The 20,613-nt window shown below is 52.9% G+C and overlaps 3 protein-coding genes across 47 annotated transcripts in view; 1 reads left to right on the top strand and 2 right to left on the bottom strand.

The window, feature by feature from the left end:
• The window catches only part of Grik5 (glutamate receptor, ionotropic, kainate 5 (gamma 2)), a 65,846-nt gene extending 62,039 nt beyond the window's left edge, over positions 1–3,807 (bottom strand). For 8 of the 12 annotated variants that reach the window (XM_030242145.1, XM_030242144.1, XM_030242146.1 and 5 more), the window contains exon 1: positions 153–3,807. The gene's annotated coding sequence lies outside the window, so the exon portion shown is untranslated. The remainder of the gene's footprint in view (positions 1–152) is intronic. The other 4 variants (XM_030242142.1, XM_030242148.1, NM_008168.2 and 1 more) reach the window with 2 other exon arrangements.
• Positions 3,787–11,605, top strand: Zfp574 (zinc finger protein 574). Of its 4 annotated transcripts, NM_001168506.2 has the most exons (3): positions 3,787–4,226; positions 4,920–5,499; positions 7,648–11,605. In NM_001168506.2, exon 3 carries the CDS (start codon positions 7,668–7,670, stop codon positions 10,368–10,370), a length of 2,703 nt encoding a protein of 900 aa, NP_001161978.1. In that variant the 5' UTR covers positions 3,787–4,226; positions 4,920–5,499; positions 7,648–7,667; the 3' UTR covers positions 10,371–11,605. The 4 variants fall into 4 exon arrangements, with proteins under 4 accessions (NP_001161978.1, NP_780686.1, XP_006539913.1 ...); NM_175477.5 differs by lacking the exon at positions 3,787–4,226 and having other exon boundaries at positions 4,920–5,595; XM_006539850.2 differs by lacking the exons at positions 3,787–4,226; positions 4,920–5,499 and adding an exon at positions 5,652–5,896 and having other exon boundaries at positions 7,648–10,594.
• A 3,857-nt stretch (positions 11,606–15,462) lies between these two features.
• Positions 15,463–20,613, bottom strand: part of Pou2f2 (POU domain, class 2, transcription factor 2) — a 93,448-nt gene continuing 88,297 nt past the window's right edge. For 26 of the 31 annotated variants that reach the window (XM_006539655.4, XM_030242233.1, XM_006539647.4 and 23 more), the window contains one exon: positions 15,463–20,613. This exon is cut by the window's right edge and continues 502 nt beyond it. The gene's annotated coding sequence lies outside the window, so the exon portion shown is untranslated. The other 5 variants (NM_001163556.1, NM_001163554.1, NM_011138.2 and 2 more) reach the window with 2 other exon arrangements.

The following is a 20,613-nucleotide window of genomic DNA, read 5'->3' on the forward strand; positions in this document are numbered from 1 at the left end:
GAGAGGTTGAGAGGGAGGGCACAAAGCAGCGAGAAATAGGTTCCTTGCCATCCACGGGGAGCAGGGACTGTGGGGGCCCCCGCCAGCCGGACAGGGAGCCTGGCCTTCCAGGACCCAGGACCCAGCCCAATCCCCGCCCTGCAGACACTTACGGATCCTGGTGGGACGGAGGGCTGGGCTCCCTCGAGGCCCGAGGAACGACAACCAGGAGGTGCTCCGATGCTGGGTGCTGGTGAGGCTGGGGCCGGGGGAGAGGGCAGTCCACTGGGCCCCCTCCCCCGCCGCCGGCGGTGGCCCCCAACTAATCCAAAACGGTGTCTCCCCAGCAGCGGGGAGGAAGGACAGGTGGAAAAGCAAAGGGCGGGCCAGGAGGGGAGGAAGGGGAAAGGAGAAAATGGAGGAGAGAAGGGGAGAGAGGAGAGGGGGAAGGAGCAAACGGAGGGGAAGGAGGGAGGAAAGGAGGAGAGGAAGGTGAAAACGGAAGGGAGGGGGGCACAGGCAAAGCCGGGGGAGGGGGAAGCCGGCCCAGGAAAGGGCCCCCGCCCCCTCCCCTAGCCGGGCCGGCCTGGGGGGGGCACTGGGGGTGAGGACTGGGTGGAGAAAAGAAAGCCAGCCATCGGGGGGAAGTGGGGGAGGGGAGGGCCTGCTGGGGGGGAGGGGGCCGCCCCCTTCCCCCCCCTCCCCCCAGAGCCTTGGCCCTGCCCTGGATGAGGCTAGGGCCGGGAGTCCTCAACCCCTCAGTCCCCACGGGAAAAACATGCTTGAGGGCCAGGAGAGGCCGGTCAATGAAGGGGCTAGCGAGGACAGAGCAACTGGCAGCCCTGGTGAGACCAAGAAGGGAGGCAGACGAGGTGGCGAGATGAGGTGGGAGGAGAGGATGGAGAGAAGCAGGTGGAACGGGAAGGCGGAGGAGGGTGGGGTGTCCCGGGGCCCGCCGGCTCTCGGTGGGAGGGCCTGGCCGCACACTCTGGTCCCCTGTGAGCGGCAGCCGCTGGCGGCTCCGTGTCCCCAGCCGGGCCTGCCTCCTTGCTGCCGGCCGCTACTACCGCTGCCGCCACTGCTCCTTCTCCCCTCCTAGGCCGCCGCCTGCCCGCCCGCCCGCGCTGAGTCCTGGAGCGCGGGGGGGTGGGGTGGTGGTGGTGGTGGTGGTGGTGGTGATGGTGGTGGTGGTGGTGGTGGAGGGGAGAGATGAAGGGAGGGAGGCAGGGAGGAGGGCGGGCAGGAGGGAGGGAGGCAGGCAGGCAGGGAGCAAGGAGGGAGGGAAGCAGAGGAGGGGGAGATCGTATTGGTCGGGCTGGGGGGCCCTGCGAGGAGAATGCTGATGAGAAGAGCGAGCTGCATTGGATGAAGGGCCAACCCCCGGGGCCACCCCCTCCAACCACACCATGCCACCGCCCTGCCCAGGCAGCCCAGGATTCTGGAGCCCATGGAGCTGAGAGGCATTGGTGGGGAGAACTGAGGGAAGGGCCTAGAGATGGGGAGAGAGGACTACAGAGATGGAGAAAAATGCAGGGAAAGAGACAGCCAGCCATCAAGACCCAAGAGAGGTGGGCCAAGGCCCACAAACTCCACAAGGCCAAGGAAAGCCAGCCATGGAAAAGCAAGCCACCTGAGGACAAGAGAACAGCATATAGGACACAGAGGTGTTTGAAGGTGGCAGAGGCCAGAGACAGAAAGACTCCTCAGAATAGGGAGCCATACACAGAAGGAGCAACCAGGAAGCATACACGGGGCCCAGTAAGCTAGGAGAGGTCTCCTGATGGAGACAGCCCCATGGGTACAGGAGACCCACAGAGACAGTCACGTGGCTCATAGACATGAGAGGACCACTGAGGCAGGCATGGCAAGCTGGGAGACATAGAACTGGGAAGCCTCTGGAAACGGGCTCAAGATGTTGAGGGGAGGAAGGGATTCTCCATTGTGCACAGAGAACTCCTGGGGACCCGTGGAGATGAGTGGGAAGCCAGAAGAGGCCCTCATCTTTTAGTCACCTGAGCAGTGAGGCAGTGGGAGGGGGTGACAAGATGGCAGAGCTGAGAGAAGCACCCTTTCTTAAGGAATACTGCCGTCTCCCTGAGAAAGCCCAGAAGGGCAGGGGGATGGAACAGAAAATCCACACAGATCTTCAAGTGGGGGTGGGTGGTGCAGGGCTGGGTGTGTGTGTTGGGGGGTGAAATTTGGGGGGAAGGAACATGACAGTTGGCGCTGAAGGCTGAGCCCGTGACTCACCACCACCCCCATGCTCGTGATGGGGAGGAGACACTGACACTCTCACGTGCAGCCCCCAGCACATGTGACCACATGCCTCGCACACACAGTTGGCACGTGGCAACTCAGAGTATTGCAGGTCTGGCTTGGTGAGCTCTGACTTCGTGGGACATGCCCAACAACATGTGACATAATATATCTGACCCTGTAGGACCACCAAACTTGTCCATGCCTCTTTATCCTTCTAGGGTTAACATCCACAGTCTCCTTAACACCCACATTCCGTTCTAGCCAAGCCTGAGGCCAGTACTTCATGCCTGCCTCTCCGTATCTTTGCTGATCCAGGGATGGTATTATCCACCCTCTCTAAACATAATCTGTCCCAAAAGGTCCAGTCCAGTGCTACCACAGCACAGTGTCTGACCCGAACAGGTTTCCTCTGCAGAGAAAGGACGTAGGCAGCCCAAATTAAGTTGGGATGCCCGAGCGGTTTTAGAGAGAGGAGCCTGAGAAGCTAAGCTGGGACCTCAAGAGGGAAAAGGGGGCCTCAGCAGGAACAAAACACTACCTGCAGGCCCAGAGCCTGCCAAGAGCTCAGTCTGGTCTGCACTTGGGCTCCTACACAGGCGATTTCACCCCAAGGGCAAATCCAAACTACACTAGCAAACAGCTAGGCCCAAACCTTAGGGCTCACTACCTCCTACCTTAATCTTTTACTTTAAAAATCTGCTGTCTTCCCCTTCCCCCTTTCCCTTCCCCCATCCTTTGCTTTGCTCTTCCTGAAGTCAACCATTCACCCTTTGATCCCAAACAATCCACCCACCGGGGAACTGAGTATAGACCTAGGGAACCATCTCTTGGGGTGGAATGATGGCTTTCTTCTCTCCCCGTGGGAACCTGGACACATGACTTCTCCCGGCCTGTTTCTTAGCACCTCATGGTAACTGTCTCTGAGAGGACTGGTAGAATTAAATAATGAATGAAAAGCACTGGGCAGAATTTCCATTGTCACCTAACACACTTGGATGTCAGTTACCACTAGGCACCTCAAGATACTAATCAGATACTAAAAGTAAGTCCTCGAGCCATGTGTAGTGATGCATGCCATTAATCCCAGCAGGCAGACAGAAGCAGGGGGATCTCTTGAGACCAGCCTGGACTACATACGAGTTTCAGGGTTACATAGAGATGCTGTCTCAACAATTATTTTCTTTTTTGGGGGGGGGGTGTCAGACAGGGTTTCTCTGTGTAGCCCTGGCTGTCCTGGAACTCACTCTGTAGACCAGGCTGGCCTTTAACTCAGAAATCCACCTGCTTCTGCCAAGTGCTGGAAAGGTGTGTGCCACCACTGCCCAACAAAAATTAATTTCTATATAGCAGTATTTACTTAGTGTCTCGAAAACCCGGGACAAAGACTAGCATCCCTTTTCAGAGATAAAAACAAAAACAAAAGCCGGGTATGGTGGCGCACACCTTTAATCCCAGCACTCGGGAGGCAGAGGCAGGTGGATTTCTGAGTTCAAGGCCAGCCTGTTTTACAAAGTGAATTCCAGGACAGCCAGAGCTATACAGAGAAACCCTGTCTCGAAGAACTAAAAAAAACCAAAACAACAACAACAACAACAAAAAAAACTAAACCTGAGACAGAGTGGAGTTGTTTTGCCCAAAGTCACAGCTAAGAAGTACCAGGGCCAGGATAAGCAGCCTAGTTAGAACATGTAGGTATACTTGCTAGGGAGTCCAGTAAGAAGACATCCAGCTAGACATCCAAAGGAGGGCACACACATGGTGACAACTGGAGACTCAGACCTACCTGTGGTTCTGTGTTCAAACCCCTCCTAGTTTTTCTGAGCTTCAGTTGGGGAAACGGGGGACAGTTTGACCAACCAGATGCACCTCTGATAACTCCCTTAACCTTGGCTTCAAGAGGGAGCTTCCTGAAAACTGTGGTGTACTTGTGTGGAGTCCAAATATGGATACTGGATCTCTTCAGTCACTCGCTACCATATTACATTCAGGTGTGTGTGTGTATGTTCATGTATGCACACTCTGGTATATGCAGAAGTCAGAGAACAACTTACAAGAGTCAGTTCTCTCCTTTCACCCTGTGGATCCCAGAATCAAAACTCCAGATCAGGCTTAGCATGTGGCTTTACGCGCTGAACCATCTCCCTGGCTGGCCTGGAACTTCATGTTTTCCCAGGAAATTCTTCCCATGCCTAGGGGTCCTTAACTGTAACTGTGTGGAAGGGCAGTCACCTGGAAAGATACCTTTAATGCTCAAAACAGGAGAGGCCGAGTCAGGCGGATCTCTGTGAGGCCAGCCTGTTCACAAAGCCAGACCATGCCTCAAACAAAAACAAGAACAACTGACTCGATCCACTACAAATCCCATAAACTTCCTTCTTCAGGTCTTCCACCCCACACCCTCAGCTTCTTCCAAGGGACCTTACTAACGGGGCTTTTCCTTTCTCCTTCCATTTCTCACTTCCTGTCACGTACCTCTTCCTCTAAACTCCCTCTCCTGACATCTTGTTTCCATTCTACTCTTCCTCGATTTCCCCGTTCATCCTCTTAATAGGAAAAAAAAGTCTTAAGCCTTGTTTTGTTCCTTTTGCCCTGTGTGACTGCTGCTGCTTGGTTTCCTCTCCCATTCACGCCGAGTGGTGTCTCTTTTTTTTTTTTTTTTTTTTTTTGCCACTGGCCCTCAGGGATCCTTGACTGTAACCCGCCGGCCTCCAGGGCTTTGCGTGTCTCTACAGCCTACACTGCCCGAATCCCCTACGCCTAGCTTGTCAGGCGCCCCCAAGATGGCGCCTCCAGCTTCGTCCCGCCTCCCGACGTCATCGCGCCCTCTCCGCTCAGCGCTCCCCTTTCGAGCTATCAAAGGCGGAATCCGAGAAGAGGTGGAAGAGGAAGAACCTCCAGGGAGGATTAAAGAGGCGGGTAGTATCCACCTGGAGGCCGACCAGCGAGGGAACATTGCTAAAGGATTGGCTGGGCGCTGCGCGATCCCACCCCTCCGCTCTATTGGTCGAGGCTTCAGGAAACCTGAGCATCGATTGGTCTAATGACAGGGGCAGACAGCCGATGATTGGGCGAATTGTGCAGTTCTTCGCAGCGGCCCAGGCGGAAGGTGGGAGGAGCGTTGTTGAGGGCGGCCTGGGGTGAGAGCGAGGCTGCGGAGCAGGCGAGACGACGGGCGCTAGAGAGGACGCGGCGCTAGAGTGGCGGTGCAAAGGGACCTGAAGCCCGTAGCCCGGCCTGGGGCCGGCGAGACGGCCGAGGCGGGTGAGTCCCCGCCGGAGCGCAGAGGTCCGGCCCCACCCGGCGGCTTGCCTGCGTCATTCGGCCTGCACGATGAAGGCCTGAAGGATCGCGTCCCGGGTGCGGAGAGCGGAGCGGCCGTTGGGCGCGCGGGCCGGGCGGGGGCTGTGCCGGGACGGCGGGTGGGATGGGGGACTGGAGTTGAGTGCGGGGCTGAGTGAGGAGGGGCAGGGCTCGGGCTGCAGGCCGGGGGCCGACCTTGGCGGGAAGGGGAGGTCCCAGAGCTGCCTCGCCGGAGGGCTCTCTGGTTGCATGGGGTATCGGGGCCACGGGTGGGTGCGCTGGGATGGGGATCAGAATCGAAAGGGGACGGTTAGAGGACTCATGGATGCCGGGGTGGGGAGCTGGCCCGAGAAAGGAGGTAATTAACGCAGGGAGGAAAATCGATTTCTGCCTGGAAAGAGCTGAGGCAGAGAAGAGGTTTTTGAGGTATCTTTAGAGCGAAGGGAGGGATCAGGTGTGGAAAACGGAGTAATGCTGACAAGGAAGACCGATAAACGCATGAAAGTGGGGCTTGGAAAGTATTGACAGAGGTCTTTATTTATTCTTACGGGTTTCAATAGGTTGAGCTAGAGGGGAGGGATTGTTTTGTTTTAGATACAGGTAAGTAGGCCAAAGGGAATATTCGAGCAATCTTGGGTGTAGTTGGAGAGACAGAGATGTGTGCTACAGAGAGCAGTCTAGGAATTTTGGGGATGTACCATATTGATAACTCTGGGGGATTTGGGTATCCCCATAGTTGTTTGCTGGTGAGAAGGTTTAAGTATGAAGAGGACCTCTTTTTGCAGGGTTTGAGTACAGATGGAGTTTCTAAGTGACAGACATTGGAAACCCTGAGTGAGATAGGTGAAAGGTTAAGCAATTGTGAAGGATGGGCCAGCTATTCCTGGCCAAGATTACAAAAAAGGAGAAATTCAGTCAGTATGAAATAGGGATCTGAAAATCCCTGGAGTGCGTTAGGATGAATTTGGGTCTTTTCTCAGAGGGGAAAAAAAAGGTTTAGGTTATACTCAGTAGCGGGGTTCTCAGCTGAGTTCATTAAGGTTGGCCTGGACCCTTATGCAAAAAAGGGTAGTGTTGGTTGGGGAGGAGGCACATAGGCATTCCTCGATGAGTTAGAGTTAAGTCAGTGTGAATAGCTGACAGTGTGCTGGGGCAGTAGCACAGCACACTTGGTCTTGGTGGAGAGAAAGGGTGATTGAAAACTCTAGGGGTGTGTCAGAAAGGTGAGACGCATCTGGCTGTGACGGATTAGACTTTGGTGGAGATGGACCTTCCGGGTAAAGGGTAATCCTGTGGTGGGCCTTTTTCCCTTTTGGTTTCTCCATGTAGCCCAGCCTGTCCCAGAACTAACTATGTAGATCAGCCTGGCTGTGAATTCCTAGCAATCTGCCTGACTCTGCCTTAGAGGGCTGGAATTAAAAGCATGAACTGCCCAGCTGAGAAGATCTTGATATGATTAGTTTAAACTTGTTTTAAAGAGTCTGAGTATCAGGAAGTGGTTAAGGTGGGAAAGTATGGAGATGGGTTCAGCCAGTGAGAGAAAATTTGGTAGCCGGGTAACTTGATGTGAGGAACCTGGGCATTGGTGGTTAGCAGAGGTTGGGTGGCAAGACCACCAGTGCCACCAGTTGGCTTGGACACCAGCTTGAGTGGTCTGAGTGTGAAAAGAAGTTTGTGAGCCTGCCAGAAGGCAGAGTCTATGTAGGAGTGCAGCTTGGAGGGACAGGCCATGAGAGTGTTTGAGGATTCTGCAAGTAGCTTGGCAAAGGAATACTGTCCCATGCAGTGGTAAGGAGTCAAAGGACAGTCTGCATTGGAAGGAGACAGGTTCCTGTTTGATGGACAGGGCTTTGGGAACCAGTTTGGAGGTATGGGAAATAGAGAGGATTGAGGTCATAGGAGCTGGTGTTCAATGCAAGCTAAATGAGCTGGGAGCTTTGGGAGAAAGTCCCTGGGACAAGACCATTGGAGAAATTCGTGTTGGCTGTTCCTATGTTCAGGCAAGGAGGATTATTAGGGAGGGCATTGGAGCGGGAAAATGTAATGAAGAAGTTGGATGGAATAAAATACCCCGGAGGATTGACTTGTCGCTGCCTTCCCTCCTCTCAGCCCAGGGCCTTGCTGCTGCCATGACTGAGGAGAGTGAAGAGACGGTCCTGTACATTGAGCACCGCTATGTCTGCTCTGAGTGCAACCAGCTCTATGGATCCTTGGAGGAGGTGCTTGTGCACCAGAACTCCCACGTGCCCCAGCAGCACTTTGAGCTGGTGGGCGTGGCTGACCCTGGAGTCACAGTGGCCACAGAGGCTGCTTCAGGCACAGGCCTATATCAGACCCTCATCCAAGAGAGCCAGTACCAGTGTCTTGAGTGTGGGCAACTGCTCCTGTCCCCCAGCCAGCTCCTGGAGCACCAGGAGCTACACCTGAAGATGATGGCACCGCAGGAGGCAGTGCCAGCCAAGCCACCACCCAAGGTGCCCCCCTTGGGCTCCAGCGCCATCCACTATGAGTGTGTGGACTGTAAGGCTCTGTTCGCCAGCCAAGAGATGTGGCTTAGCCATCGCCAGACGCATCTCAGAGCCACGCCCAACAAGGCTCCTGCTCCTGTCGTCTTGGGGTCCCCAGTTGTTTTGGGCCCTCCTGTGGGCCAGGCTCGAGTGGCTGTGGAACATTCATACCGAAAAGCAGAAGAGGGTGGGGAGGGGGCGGCCGTTCCGTCTGTGGCCGCCACCACCGAGATGGTGACAGAAGTGGAGCTGCTCCTCTACAAGTGCTCCGAGTGCTCCCAGCTCTTCCAGATGCCCGCTGACTTCCTGGAGCACCAGGCCACCCACTTCCCTGCTCCTGTCCCGGAGGCTGCGGAGCCTGCCACACAGCAGGAAACCCAGGTCCCCTCACCCACTGAGGCAGCAGTGTCTCAGCCCGAACCCCTGCCAGCCTCTGATCACAGTTATGAGCTGCGGAATGAGCTGCGAAATGGGGAGGCCATTGGGCGAGACCGCAGGGGACGGAAGCCAAGGAGGAACAACAGTGGAGAGTCAGGTGGGGCGGCCACCCAGGAACTATTTTGCTCTGCCTGTGACCAGCTCTTTCTCTCACCCCACCAGCTACAGCAGCACCTTCGGAGTCACCGGGAGGGTGTTTTTAAGTGTCCCCTGTGCAGTCGTGTCTTCCCTAGCCCTTCTAGTCTGGACCAGCACCTTGGTGACCATAGCAGTGAGTCTCACTTCCTGTGTGTAGACTGTGGCCTAGCCTTTGGCACCGAAGCCCTCCTCCTGGCCCACCGGCGAGCCCATACCCCGAATCCTCTGCATTCGTGTCCCTGTGGGAAGACCTTTGTTAACCTCACCAAGTTCCTTTATCACCGGCGTACCCACGGAGCAGGAGGTGTCCCTTTGCCCACAACACCAGTTCCACCAGAGGAGCCTGCTATTAGCTTTCCTGAGCCAGCCCCTGCAGAGACCGGAGAGCTAGAGGCCCCAGAGCTCCCCGTATGTGAGGAGAGTTCAGCCGAGCCTGCAGCTCCAGGCTCTTACCGCTGCCTCCTGTGTAGCCGGGAGTTTGGTAAGGCGTTGCAGCTGACCCGGCACCAGCGTTTTGTGCACCGGCTAGAGCGGCGCCATAAGTGCAGCATTTGTGGCAAGATGTTCAAGAAGAAGTCTCATGTGCGGAACCATCTGCGTACACACACTGGGGAGCGGCCCTTCCCCTGCCCTGACTGCTCTAAGCCTTTCAACTCACCAGCCAACCTGGCCCGCCACCGGCTCACACACACGGGGGAGCGGCCCTACCGGTGTGGGGACTGCGGCAAGGCCTTCACGCAGAGCTCCACTCTGAGGCAGCATCGCCTGGTGCATGCCCAGCACTTCCCCTACCGCTGCCAGGAGTGCGGAGTCCGTTTTCACCGCCCTTATCGCCTGCTCATGCACCGCTACCACCACACAGGCGAGTACCCCTACAAGTGCCGTGAGTGCCCCCGTTCCTTCTTGCTACGCCGGCTGCTAGAGGTCCACCAGCTTGTGATCCATGCTGGGCGCCAGCCCTACCGCTGCTCATCCTGTGGGGCCGCCTTCCCCTCGTCACTGCGGCTCCGTGAGCATCGCTGCGCGGCCGCTGCTGCCCAGGCCCCACGGCGCTTTGAGTGTGGGACCTGTGGCAAGAAAGTGGGCTCTGCTGCTCGCCTGCAGGCACATGAAGCCGCCCATGCTGCTGCGGGTCCTGGAGAGGTCTTAGCCAAGGAGCCTCCTGCTCCCCGGGCCTCGAGAGCCACTCGCACACCAGTCGCCCCCTCCCCGACAGCCCTCAGTGGTACAACCTCTGCTGCCCCTGCAGCCCCTGCCCGGCGTCGGGGTCCGGAGTGCAGTGAGTGCAAGAAGCTCTTCAGCACAGAGACGTCACTACAGGTCCATCGGCGCATCCACACAGGTGAGCGGCCATACCCCTGTCCAGACTGTGGCAAGGCCTTCCGCCAGAGTACCCATCTGAAAGACCACAGACGCCTACACACAGGCGAGCGGCCCTTTGCGTGTGAAGTGTGTGGCAAGGCCTTTGCCATCTCCATGCGTCTGGCAGAACATCGCCGCATCCACACGGGTGAGCGACCCTACTCCTGTCCTGACTGTGGCAAGAGCTACCGTTCCTTCTCCAATCTCTGGAAGCACCGCAAGACCCACCAGCAGCAACACCAGGCGGCCGTCCGACAGCAGCTGGCAGAGGCGGAGGCTGCTGTGGGCCTGGCTGTGATGGAAACTGCAGTGGAGGCTCTGCCCCTTGTGGAGGCCATTGAGATCTACCCTCTAGCTGAAGCTGATGGGGTCCAGATCAGTGGCTGACTGGCCCCACTGGTGCTGAAGGCCCTCCACCAACCCCTTTAAACCCGTGTACATAGTGTACCCCTCTCCTCTCCACCACCTTATGAGTTCTGTAACTAATTTTAACTAATTTTTTTTTGAGGGGGTTGCTCTGGAGTCCTTGATATGTAAAGGGCACTTCCCACTTTCCACCTGTTTGGTGGTCTCCAAATGAAGCAGTCAATAAAGACTGAATTGGACATTTATGCTTTTTGTCAGGCCTAGCTATATAACATGATTCGGAGGATCATGAGGCCAGGCTGCAATAGAGCTGACTTCTGGCTGCATTCCTAGCACCCCAGATAGAACTTGGCAGGTAGTCCAGTTTGCTGGATTGAGAAGAAGGCAGCCTGAGTCTGGGGCATGGATCTTTGAAACCAGCCTCTTGTGGCAGATGAAGGTAATGTGTCTTGCCACTAGAGGTCCCCAAAGCCTGAGGAAAATCTTGAAGCACTCTGTGGCTTTGGGGCAGGGGTGGGGCGTGCAAACACATAGAGAAACATTGGTGCACTTCTCAGCCTGGCCATCCCATTTCCAGCCTGATGTGGGTCACATCTGCGAGGCCATCCATCTGTATTTCTCACACTGGATCCCTGAGGACAGACTTGTACCAGGCGTAATGGGGAACAGTGGCGGAGGGGAACTCCTGGGGACTCTACCTAGTAGCTGAATTTGAAGTTCTAAATATTGGGGGCTGGAGTAGGAAGTGACTTGTCGTGTGTCCCCCATGCCCCCAACCCCAAGCTGTATCTCGGCCAATAGGAAGAAAGTGATGGATTGGCTGGTCAGTATCTTCTAGTATATTTTGAGTATTTCATCGCCACCCCACCTATACACACCCTAAGAACTGCATATTTGCTTGGATCTCTCACATGCTGAGCAAGCTCAGGACCACAAAGCTGTGTCCCGATATCTAATTTTGAGGTCAGGTTTGCTGATTGTCCAGGCCTCAGACTCACTATATCCTAAGCAGGCTTTGAGCTTGTTGGTCCTCCTGCCACAGCCCCTTGAGTAGTTAGGATGACAGGCCTGTGCCCTTGAGTTATTTTGAGTAACATTGGAACTTAACCCTACAGAGGAGGCCTCTGGCATGTGACTCGGTGATGGTCAGTTCAACCCAAGGCAGAGCTTAAATTCAAATCTGGTCTCCTTTGATTTAAGCATCCATATTCCATGCTGACTGTCCCATGGTCTTTCCCAACAAGAAAATGGAAATGACTCAATGAGGGTGTGTATTTGCCTTGTCTCTGAAACACCTCCTGCCCCAATATTCCAGTGCCTGGGGTTCTACTGGAAAGAGTTTCTTAACGTAGAAGGACACAGCTTGAAAGATAAAGAGAACTTGGGGTCAGAGAAGACCTTAGACTGAGCATGCCTCTTAGCTTGTGGCTAGATATGTTGCTCAGATGAGACGAGAGATGAGGCTACACAGACAGTAAGCTCCCTGACCCAGCCTCCTTTTTATTTATGTCCTTAGTTTTCAAAAGCAAACACCTGTTACAACCTGGCAGTAGGATCTTGCCACAGAGAACTTATGTCCGGCTTTGGATTCCATGGTGGAGCTGACTCCCAAAAGTCCTTTGACCTCTCTCTACCTGCACTGCACCAAGGCCTGCATTCGCCTGCAGTCACACAGTGGTAAATGTTAAAGGAAATGTACCAACTGGCTATCCCTAACAATTCCTTATGATTCTCACACGCAGTTGATTTCCCACTTAGGATTTCTCAATCATGGGCACCATGTTCCGTATCCGCCTGCCCTGCAGGAAAGACGTAAGCCACAAACCAAAGCACTAGGTCCTCCTCCCCAGGAACAAAGGGCACTGGTGAACCAGCCTCCCCTTGGAAGATGTGTACTGCTGTACAAGCCATCTGAAAGGCGGATTAGGACAGGGAGGGCCTTTATCCTTGCAAACCAGGTGAAAAGCAACTGAAAAGGGACTGGAATGGAGGAAAACCATGAGGGTGCCGATTGTCACAATAGTAAGGTGTTTTCAGCAGAGTTTAACCCCCTGACAACAGAATGATCATCCTTCACTGAGCCTTGAAAACAAAAATCTGGGCAGTAGTGGCGCACGCCTTTAATCCTAGCACTCCTGAGGCAGAGGCAGGCAGATCTCAGTTTGAGGCTAACCTGGTCTACAGAGCAAGTTCCAGGACAACCAGGGCTACACAAAGAATCTGTCTTGAAGAAAAAATTTTTAAAAAAGACCAGAAAGGTGTTCCAAAGGGCCCATGTTGGGTGGCTTTCAACTGCCCTCTGGGCACACACACATGGTATACACAGACACACATGTATACCTAAAAAATAGTTGACCAACCCCCTGAGAAATACACAAATTCTGGGGATACATCATCATTGGTTATGACCCCCGCTAAAACTTTGGTGGCCTCTTGAGCCATACTCAATAAAGAAAATACCTATCTACTGGAAAGACAAGTCCCCAAACTCGGTGGCTGTTAGATGCTCCTCCCTAAGATAAGCACCCAGCCAAGCCCAGCCAAGGGGAAGTCCAGGAACCTGCATTGTGCAACCAACACTAACAAAAATGACCTTGGGCCCTTTTAAGGAAGGCTTGCCTTACCTAATACGATTGTTCTTGTGTTTGGCCCCGGGCTGCCTCTGCTGGAATTACCAGCCCGTGCTATTTCACCCAGCTGCCTGCCTGCTTTATTTAGAAATTGTAGAAGCAAAGTAAGCAAGGGAATAGATCACTGCCCCACTGGTGGCTTGTAACACTTGACAAAAGAAAGCCAGCTAAGTAGACAGGGCATGTTGAGAACAGCCTGCTTGTCATTATGCTCCAGGTAGACGCATAGTGGCGGTGCCAAAACTAGAATGCTCTCGAGTCCATGGTTCTGACTACTGCCCCTTGAAGGTTGATGAAGATCTTCCTCAGCTATTGCTGACTTGCTGACGTAAAGGTTTCTTTGTTTTTCCTTGAATGGTTCTGAGGATGAAACCCAGGGCCTAAGCCCATCCACTTTACTTTTTATCCCCTTTCAGTCTTGCCCAAACCATGCACTACACACTATTTTTCAAAGCGTCAAGGCCCTCTCCCACTAATTTCTTCCATCTTCAGCCTTTCTTTTCCATTGGATCACCTGAGTCCCAGCACCTGTGTGCCAGACAGGACGCAACAAGGACAAAGGAAGCCCAGTGGCTCTGTTTTAAGGCCAGTTCTGATTCTCAGTGGTAACATCTAGTAGTCATCCCAGCCATGACCTGTAAAGTGACTATTGCAAATGAAACGTTCAAGGTGGCAGGATGATTTGAGTTGATGTCCCTCTAAGGAGGTGCATACGTTATATTCATCAGACTTCAGAGTCAGTGTGAGGTGGGTGGCCCTGGGGATTGAATCCCATGACGACCTCATTAGTGAGAAACCATTGAGCCATGCCCTCAGGCCCCTCCCCTTTTGAGCCAAGCCTTAGTAGGTAGCCCAGATTACTTCAAATCCTCAATCTTCCAGCTTTGGGTACGTTTATTTTTGAGACCAGATCTTATGCACTAGTGTTGGTCTCTCTGTAGCCAAAAATGATCTTGAACTCCTGTCTCTACCTCCCCCCAGTGCTAGGAGTAGAGGTTTGAGTCCCCAGACTGGCTTGGATTTATCAGCTTTTTTTTCCTTCTTATTCTCAAGTGTTCTTGTTGCATGTGCACGTGGAAGCTTGAGGACAGCCTCCCCTGTGGTCCTCAGAAACTCCTACTTTAAGACAGGATCTCTCATTGTCCTGCCCTGAAGTTCACCAGTGATGCTATACTAGCTGGCCATCCTGCCCCAAGGCGTCCACTTCTCTCTACTTTCCTAACTCCTAGCACTGGGATTCCAAGGGCACCAACATGCCAGGCATTTTTACACGAATTCTGGGGCTCTGACTCAGGTCCTTGCACTTCAGTGCAAACACAGGCAGGCACTTTATTGACTGAATTCTCCATCCAACCCATTGTCAACTCTTATTTTAAAGGTCTTTTTAGTTCCCTCTGGGGAGAACCCAGGGTAGGACATGGGCAGTATTGGCTGGTTCCCTGGCTTCTTGGTTCTTATTGAAGGCTGTATGCTAGAGAGCTAACAGTCCTAAGCATTATCTATCCATCCATCCATCCATCCATCTATCTATGTACGTATGTATGTATGTTTGTATGTATGTAAACAGTGAGCTGGGTCTCACTGTAGCCCTGGTTGCCCTGGTACTCTATGTAAGAGAGGCTGGCCACAGACTGCCAGCTGCTTCCTCCTGAGTGCTGGGATTAAAGGTGACCATCACTGCATCTAGCTGTCTGAATCATTTAACCATTCCATTCAGTTTCACAACCCCAGGAGTTGTCCTGTGTCTACTATAAAATGGCAGAACTGAGTTTTGGACACAGGAATTTGAATTATTCCTAAATTCCCCCAAGTTTTCTGAATGTAATTAAAAAAAAAAATCAGGCCTTCTAAGCACTGTGTGGTTAGGAGTGGGTTGTTTTCTTGTTTGTTTTGAGACATTCTCTTTTATATTTTGTTTTAAAATGTAGGAGTTCCCTGTCTGCATGTACACCTGCATTCCAGCAGAGGGCATCAGATCCCTTTATAGATGGTCGTGTGGGCCACCTTGTGGTTGGGGGTGGGCGGGGAGGGGGGATTGAACTGAAGACTGAAGTGCTCCTCCAGTGTCCTTAACCACTGAACCATCTCTCCAGCCCATCATTGAAGACACCCCCTCCCCCCTTCTCTGTGTAGCCCTGGCTGTCCTAGAACTCACTCTGTAGACCAGGCTGGCCTCGAACTCAGAAATCTGCCTGCCTCTGCCTCCGAGTGCTGGGATTAAAGGCGTGCGCCACCAGTGCCCGGCTTCACTGAAGACATTCTTAGGCCTATGTTGGCCTTGTACTTACCAAGTAGCTTATGAGCTTGGTGCTCAAGGCAGTCAGTCCTCTTTCTTCAGCCTTTCAAACCCTGGGCACACAGAGCCATGCAGCGTTCTTCTTGATCCTGTATTTTAACAGAGCAGTCTTCCCCTCCCCCCGCCACCCTGATTTAACTTCTCAGGACTCGGGAGGCCAAGGGACACCAGACATCAGTTCTCTCTGTACAGTTTTTAGTTTTTTATTTTTTTGATTTTGTGGTTCAGATGAATGACACAAGTTACAAAAACGGGGCCTTAAAAGAAGCACATTGTACAATGAACAAGCAGATTGAAGTTAAAAACACGGAAACACTAACCCGCTACCACAAGAAGAGACAGGGAAGGGATCGGGGAGGGGAGGGGAGGGGCTGCCAACACAGGGGTCTGACAACCAAAAGAGCTACCTCAATGGGCCTGGAGGGAAGGCAGGTCACTCCAGGGCCCCCACCCTGGCCCACTACTTACCAGGGCTCCACCTGGGCATTCAAGTGAGTCTGTAGAGGACAGCCACACCGAGAGGGTGGAGCCAGTCAGATCTTTACAAGGACAGTGCTCACTCTGCCCTAGGGCCTTGGCCTTGAGAAGGGATGGTGGCCGGCCATGGTGGGCTAATACCCGGAGCCAGGGTAGCTAAGCTGATCAAAAGACCATAACCCCAAAGATGCCTGCCTCCCTCCCCTACCCGGCTATGATCCAAAGGACCTCTGTTCAGGAGAAGCCACTGGCACCCTGCAATTACATAAATAAATAAATATTAAGCCCCTAGCCTTGGAGGACAGGTTGGGGGAAGGGCAGCAGGGCTAGAGAAGGCGGGGGCAGAGGAATGGGGGGGTTCACAGACAAAGTAAGTAGTCTCCATTCCAGCAACACTTCTCTGGATTTGTTTTTTTCCTTTGCTCCTTTTGTTTTTTAGGAAGGAGCTAACACCAAGGACAAATACTTAAAAATATACATTTTTTTTTTCCGCCTTTGTCATCATCGTCTTGCTTTGGAGACTGCTGAGGTCAAAGTTTAAACCACACAAAAGAACCGCGGTTTGAAGTTTTTGTGGGTTTCTTGTTTCTGTTTTCTTTTTTTGTTGTTTTTAAATTTTTTTGGGTTTTTGTTTGTTTGTTTGTTTTGTTTTGTTTCTGGTTTTGTTTTTGTTTTGTTTTTTTGTTTTTGGTTTTTTTTTTTTTTTTTTTTTTTTTTTTAGTTTTTAATTCTAACTTTTTTTTTTTCATTTTTTTTCCCCAACGTATAAAAAGGTAGCGGAGTTGTCTGTGGTTTTATTTTTTTTTTAATTTTTTTTTTATTTTTTATTTTTTTAAATGGTTAAATCTTTGGTTTGTTTCTTTTTTTTCTCTTGGAGGCCTTTATCTCTCGCACTTGCCTTTCCCACTCAGAGACCGGTGGGGGCCCGCGTGTCTCAATCGTGCTCATTTGTCTCACTCAGTTCTTACCCTGGGTGAGGGGGAGAGAGGCACCCTGGGAATGGGCTGGATGACAGAAACAGCCAGGTCAACAGGTCATGGGCCCCGACTTGACTAGTCCCTGGCTGGAGCGCCCCAGGGGAAGGGCTTGGAGACCCCGTACCTCCCCTCCCCTATACACACACCCAACCCCTTCCTCCCGCTTCTAGTCCCTACCCTGACCCCCAAGAAGGGAACAGAGAGGTGGTTTAGTTACTGGCATTATTTATTTATTTTTGGCACAAAAGGCCCACCGTCGAGGGCAGACCAGCCTCTCTCTGTTCCTCCCTTAAGCAGGGGTCAGGGCTGGGAGAAGAGAAATTCAAAGCTCTTCTCCCCCTAGTCCACTCACCTCTCCCCCAGCCCAGGCCCCGGGTCCACTGCCTGATGTCCAAGCTGGTGCAGAGCCTGGCCTGGGGTCTCCCTCCCCACTCCAGTGAAACTCCCTAGCCGTCCAACTCTCTCGCTCACACACAGACACACGGACACAGGCTCTGTACAGACCACAAAATAAAAACGATGAGATAGTTTTGTTTCCTGGAGTCGGAGACTGGGGTGACTGGAGTGGAAGGGGCAGGTGGGGGTGGGAGGGACTGGCAGTCCCCGCCCCCCCACCTAACCAAACCTGGCTCCGCCCAGCCCCCAGCCCCTTGCCCTGGCTGGCCCCCAGCCAACGATATTTGGTTTCTTTTTTTTTTTTTTAACATTAAAGTTCTATGAGGTATTTGGTGCCTTATCTCGAGTCCTCGGGGGAGAGGGGCCCGAGGTGAGGGGAGACGTGGGGCTCACCTGCCCCTCCAGCCCACCCTCCCACCCCCCTCCCGATATTTGGTTTCACAGCTGTAGTTAAAGCTTGGGATTTGGTTATTTTTTCCCCCTCCTAGGAATTTTTTCCTTGTTTTTCATTTCCCAGTGTGGGGGTTGGATGAGGAGGGTCCCCACCACCCCCAGCTGCATGGGGGTTCCCTCCACCAATGTCAGGGCGTCTGCCCCATCCCTGCCCCTGTTTCCTCCTCTCTTTGCCCCACTCCTCCACACTAGGGTGGGGACTTGATCAGGAAGAAGCAGGATAAATTGGGTGGTGGTGAGTCCCGGATTTTCTTTTCTTAACTATTTTTTTCCCCTTTTCTTTTTTTGGTCTAGAATCATGGTTTCTGTCCGAGTCATCTCCACCGTGCCTTCCACGCTGCCTGTCTTCTCAGAGGGTTGGTTGTTGTTTGTTCTTCTGGTTGTCATTCCTTCATTCTGCTCTGTTCAAATGTCTTCCTATAAAGGTCAGGAGCCCCTGGGCCCCTCTGCACCCTTGGGTTGAGTCCGGGCCCACTCGCTAGCCGCTTTCCAGGAAATTAAAATGGACAACTTCAGAGGTAGGATGAGGGCAGGGGCTGGGGGAGGGGGCGGGATCGGTTCAGTAAAGATGCTTACTACATTCCAGCGAGGATGGGTGGACGAGGTGCCCCATTGGTGCCTGGGTGGGAGGGGCAGCCACTCCACCCAAGGCCCTGCATTGGCCTAGAGTTAGTTTCTGCTGCCTCTGTAATCCAGCCCCGACAGTTTTGTTCTGGGTGAGAGAAGGGAGACCAGAAGAAAAGAGAACGCTGAGGCTTGAGGGCTCTGGCTGCCTCTCCTCGGAGTGTCCAGGATGGAAGGGGGCCCAGGCCATTGCCCGGCTCTCCCCTCTCCCCTTCTCTGCCCCTGCCCAGCCAGGGGCAAGGGTCACTCTGATTTCAATGGCTCGCGTCCTTCACAGCAACACTTTGGTTTGAAGAGAGAAACAGAAAGGAGGTCAAGAGATATGACAGAAGAACAAAGAAGTGGGGAGGAGAGGAGAGAAGATGAAGGAGAAGAGGAGGAGGGGGAAGAGGAGGAGGAGGAGGAGGAGGAGGAGGAGGAGGAGAAGGAGAAGGAGAAGAAGAAGAAGAAGAAGAAGAAGAAGAAGAAGAAGAAGAAGAAGAAGAAGAAGAAGAAGAAGAAGAAGAAGAAGAAGAAGAGAAGAAGAGAGAAAGAACGAGAGAACGAGAGAACAAAAACAAATTTTAAAAAAATCAGGGAATCAAACCACCCAACAGTTGGTTTTCCTTCGTCCATTCTTTTTGCTTCTCCTTTTTTTTTTCTTTTAAAGCTTTTTCGGTTGATTGGCAGGGAGGGAGCTTGGGGTCTCTTTCACCCATGTCCCTGACACCCTTTCTCAGCCCCACCCACCCGCTTCCATCCACCCTGGCTGAGGGACAGGCCCTGCCCCAGCCGCACCCCCCTCCGGCTTTCCGAAGACGACGTCCATGAGGTATTTGTGAAGAGAAAGAAGCGTCCATCGTTCCATCCGCCCCGGCAACCAAAGGCCTGGATCACCCTGCAGGGCTTGGCTCCATCTTGCGGCTCATTCTTGTCTTGAAGAGTCCACATCTTCTTTCCCATATATATATATATCTATATATATATCTATAAATTCTTTTTTCTAGTTTTAATTTATTGTTTGTTTGGTTTTCTGTTTTTGTTTTTTGTTGGGTTTTGTGTGTGTTTGTTTGTTTGGTTTGGTTTTTTTTTTTTGGTTCAAAACTTTGTTGGCCTCCATGGTAGGAGGGCATGGTGGCTCCCAGTAGCATCTCCTCTGTCCACTGTTGAGATTTGTCCAGAGCTAGGCAAATACAGGGTCCAGCCAATACTCGTGGAGGTCTCGTGGGAGTGGTAGCCACTTGCATGGGGAACCACAGGTCATAGTGATGTCACCACCATGTGGTTCTGATGGAGATGCCATCCGGAGGAGCCCACCACTGGGGTGTGTGCGTGTGTGCATTGGAAGGTGGGGAGGGAAGGGGACAGGAGAGGTATCTGCCAGTATCATAGGGGGTGTAGGGTGGGCAGAGCGAGGCGAGTTAATCTTTTTGGTTTCTGGTTAATGTCAAAGAACGTGAAGATCCCACGGATAGGCACTGGAATATGATTTTTTTTTTCAGGGAAACTGACAGACAGGATGGGAAGAAAGACAACTTGGTTGCCCTCACTGTATCCCCCTTTGCTTGAACCGACCACCTTCCCACAGTCTGGGGAGGAGGTAGACTCCAGAGCAGAAAGGTGATGGGGGAGCTCAGGAGGGGCTTTTGAGAGCTGGAACTCGGCAAAAAATGGCCTAGCCCACCCTTCAAAGGGAGAAAGAAAGGGGCAGAGGACAAAAAAGCCCATTCCCAGGCCTTCCTCTGAACTCTCCCCAGACTGGGGGTGGCGGGGGGAGGGGTTAAAGCGAGACCCCCTGCCCTGTTGGGGAGAGCTGGGGGGCTGGGGGGGGAGGAAACACGTAGAAGGGACACACATTCTGTTGAGCGCAACGCTGAAAACTCTGTACATCCTTTGGATGAAGCTACTGAGTATTTGGTGTAAGGTTGTTCGGGTCCTTTCTCTTTTACCTTGTGGAAAAGACCATTTGGTAGGTGGCTCTGGGCCCTGGGCCTCCTGCCCCAGGCAGTACCTGTCTCCATTGGCCCAGAGCTGGGGCTGGGCCAGCAAGCTGGCACATTCTCTGGTTCCTTCTCTGCCCACCCTCAGTGGGGTAAGGTTAGGAGTTGGTCCCACAGCCAGGGCTCCGCGGCATGAGGTCCGACCTGCTGGAGGCTGCTCCGCTCCTGGCTGAAGGTTCTTATTTGGTGTCATAGCAGTGAGCACTCCAAGATCTGGCTCAAGACTGGTTTTTGGTTTGTTTGGTTTGGGGGTGGGGGTGTTTGGTTAGTTTGGAGGTGTTTTTTGTTGTTGTTGTTGTTGTTTTGTTGTAGTTGTTCGTTTCTTTGTTTTCCATCTGTTTCCTTTAGGGCAGCTGGTTTCTGTTGTGAATATTTTTGGTTTTCTTTTTTGTTGGTTGGTCTCTTTGTTTTTTTGTTTATTTATTTATTTTT

The sequence above is a fragment of the Mus musculus genome, chromosome 7, assembly GCF_000001635.26.
Source record: "Mus musculus strain C57BL/6J chromosome 7, GRCm38.p6 C57BL/6J".
NCBI lineage: Eukaryota > Metazoa > Chordata > Mammalia > Rodentia > Muridae > Mus > Mus musculus.

What these genes read in the sequence shown, in the direction of transcription:
- Zfp574 (XM_006539850.2), top strand. Translation starts at nt 5,788, where the DNA reads ATGGGGTATCGGGGCCACGGGTGGGTGCGCTGGGATGGGGATCAGAAT. An exon ending in GAGCTGGCCCGAGAAAGGAG is followed by an intron (nt 5,897 to 7,647) that starts GTAATTAACGCA and finishes CCCTCCTCTCAG; the next exon opens with CCCAGGGCCTTGCTGCTGCC.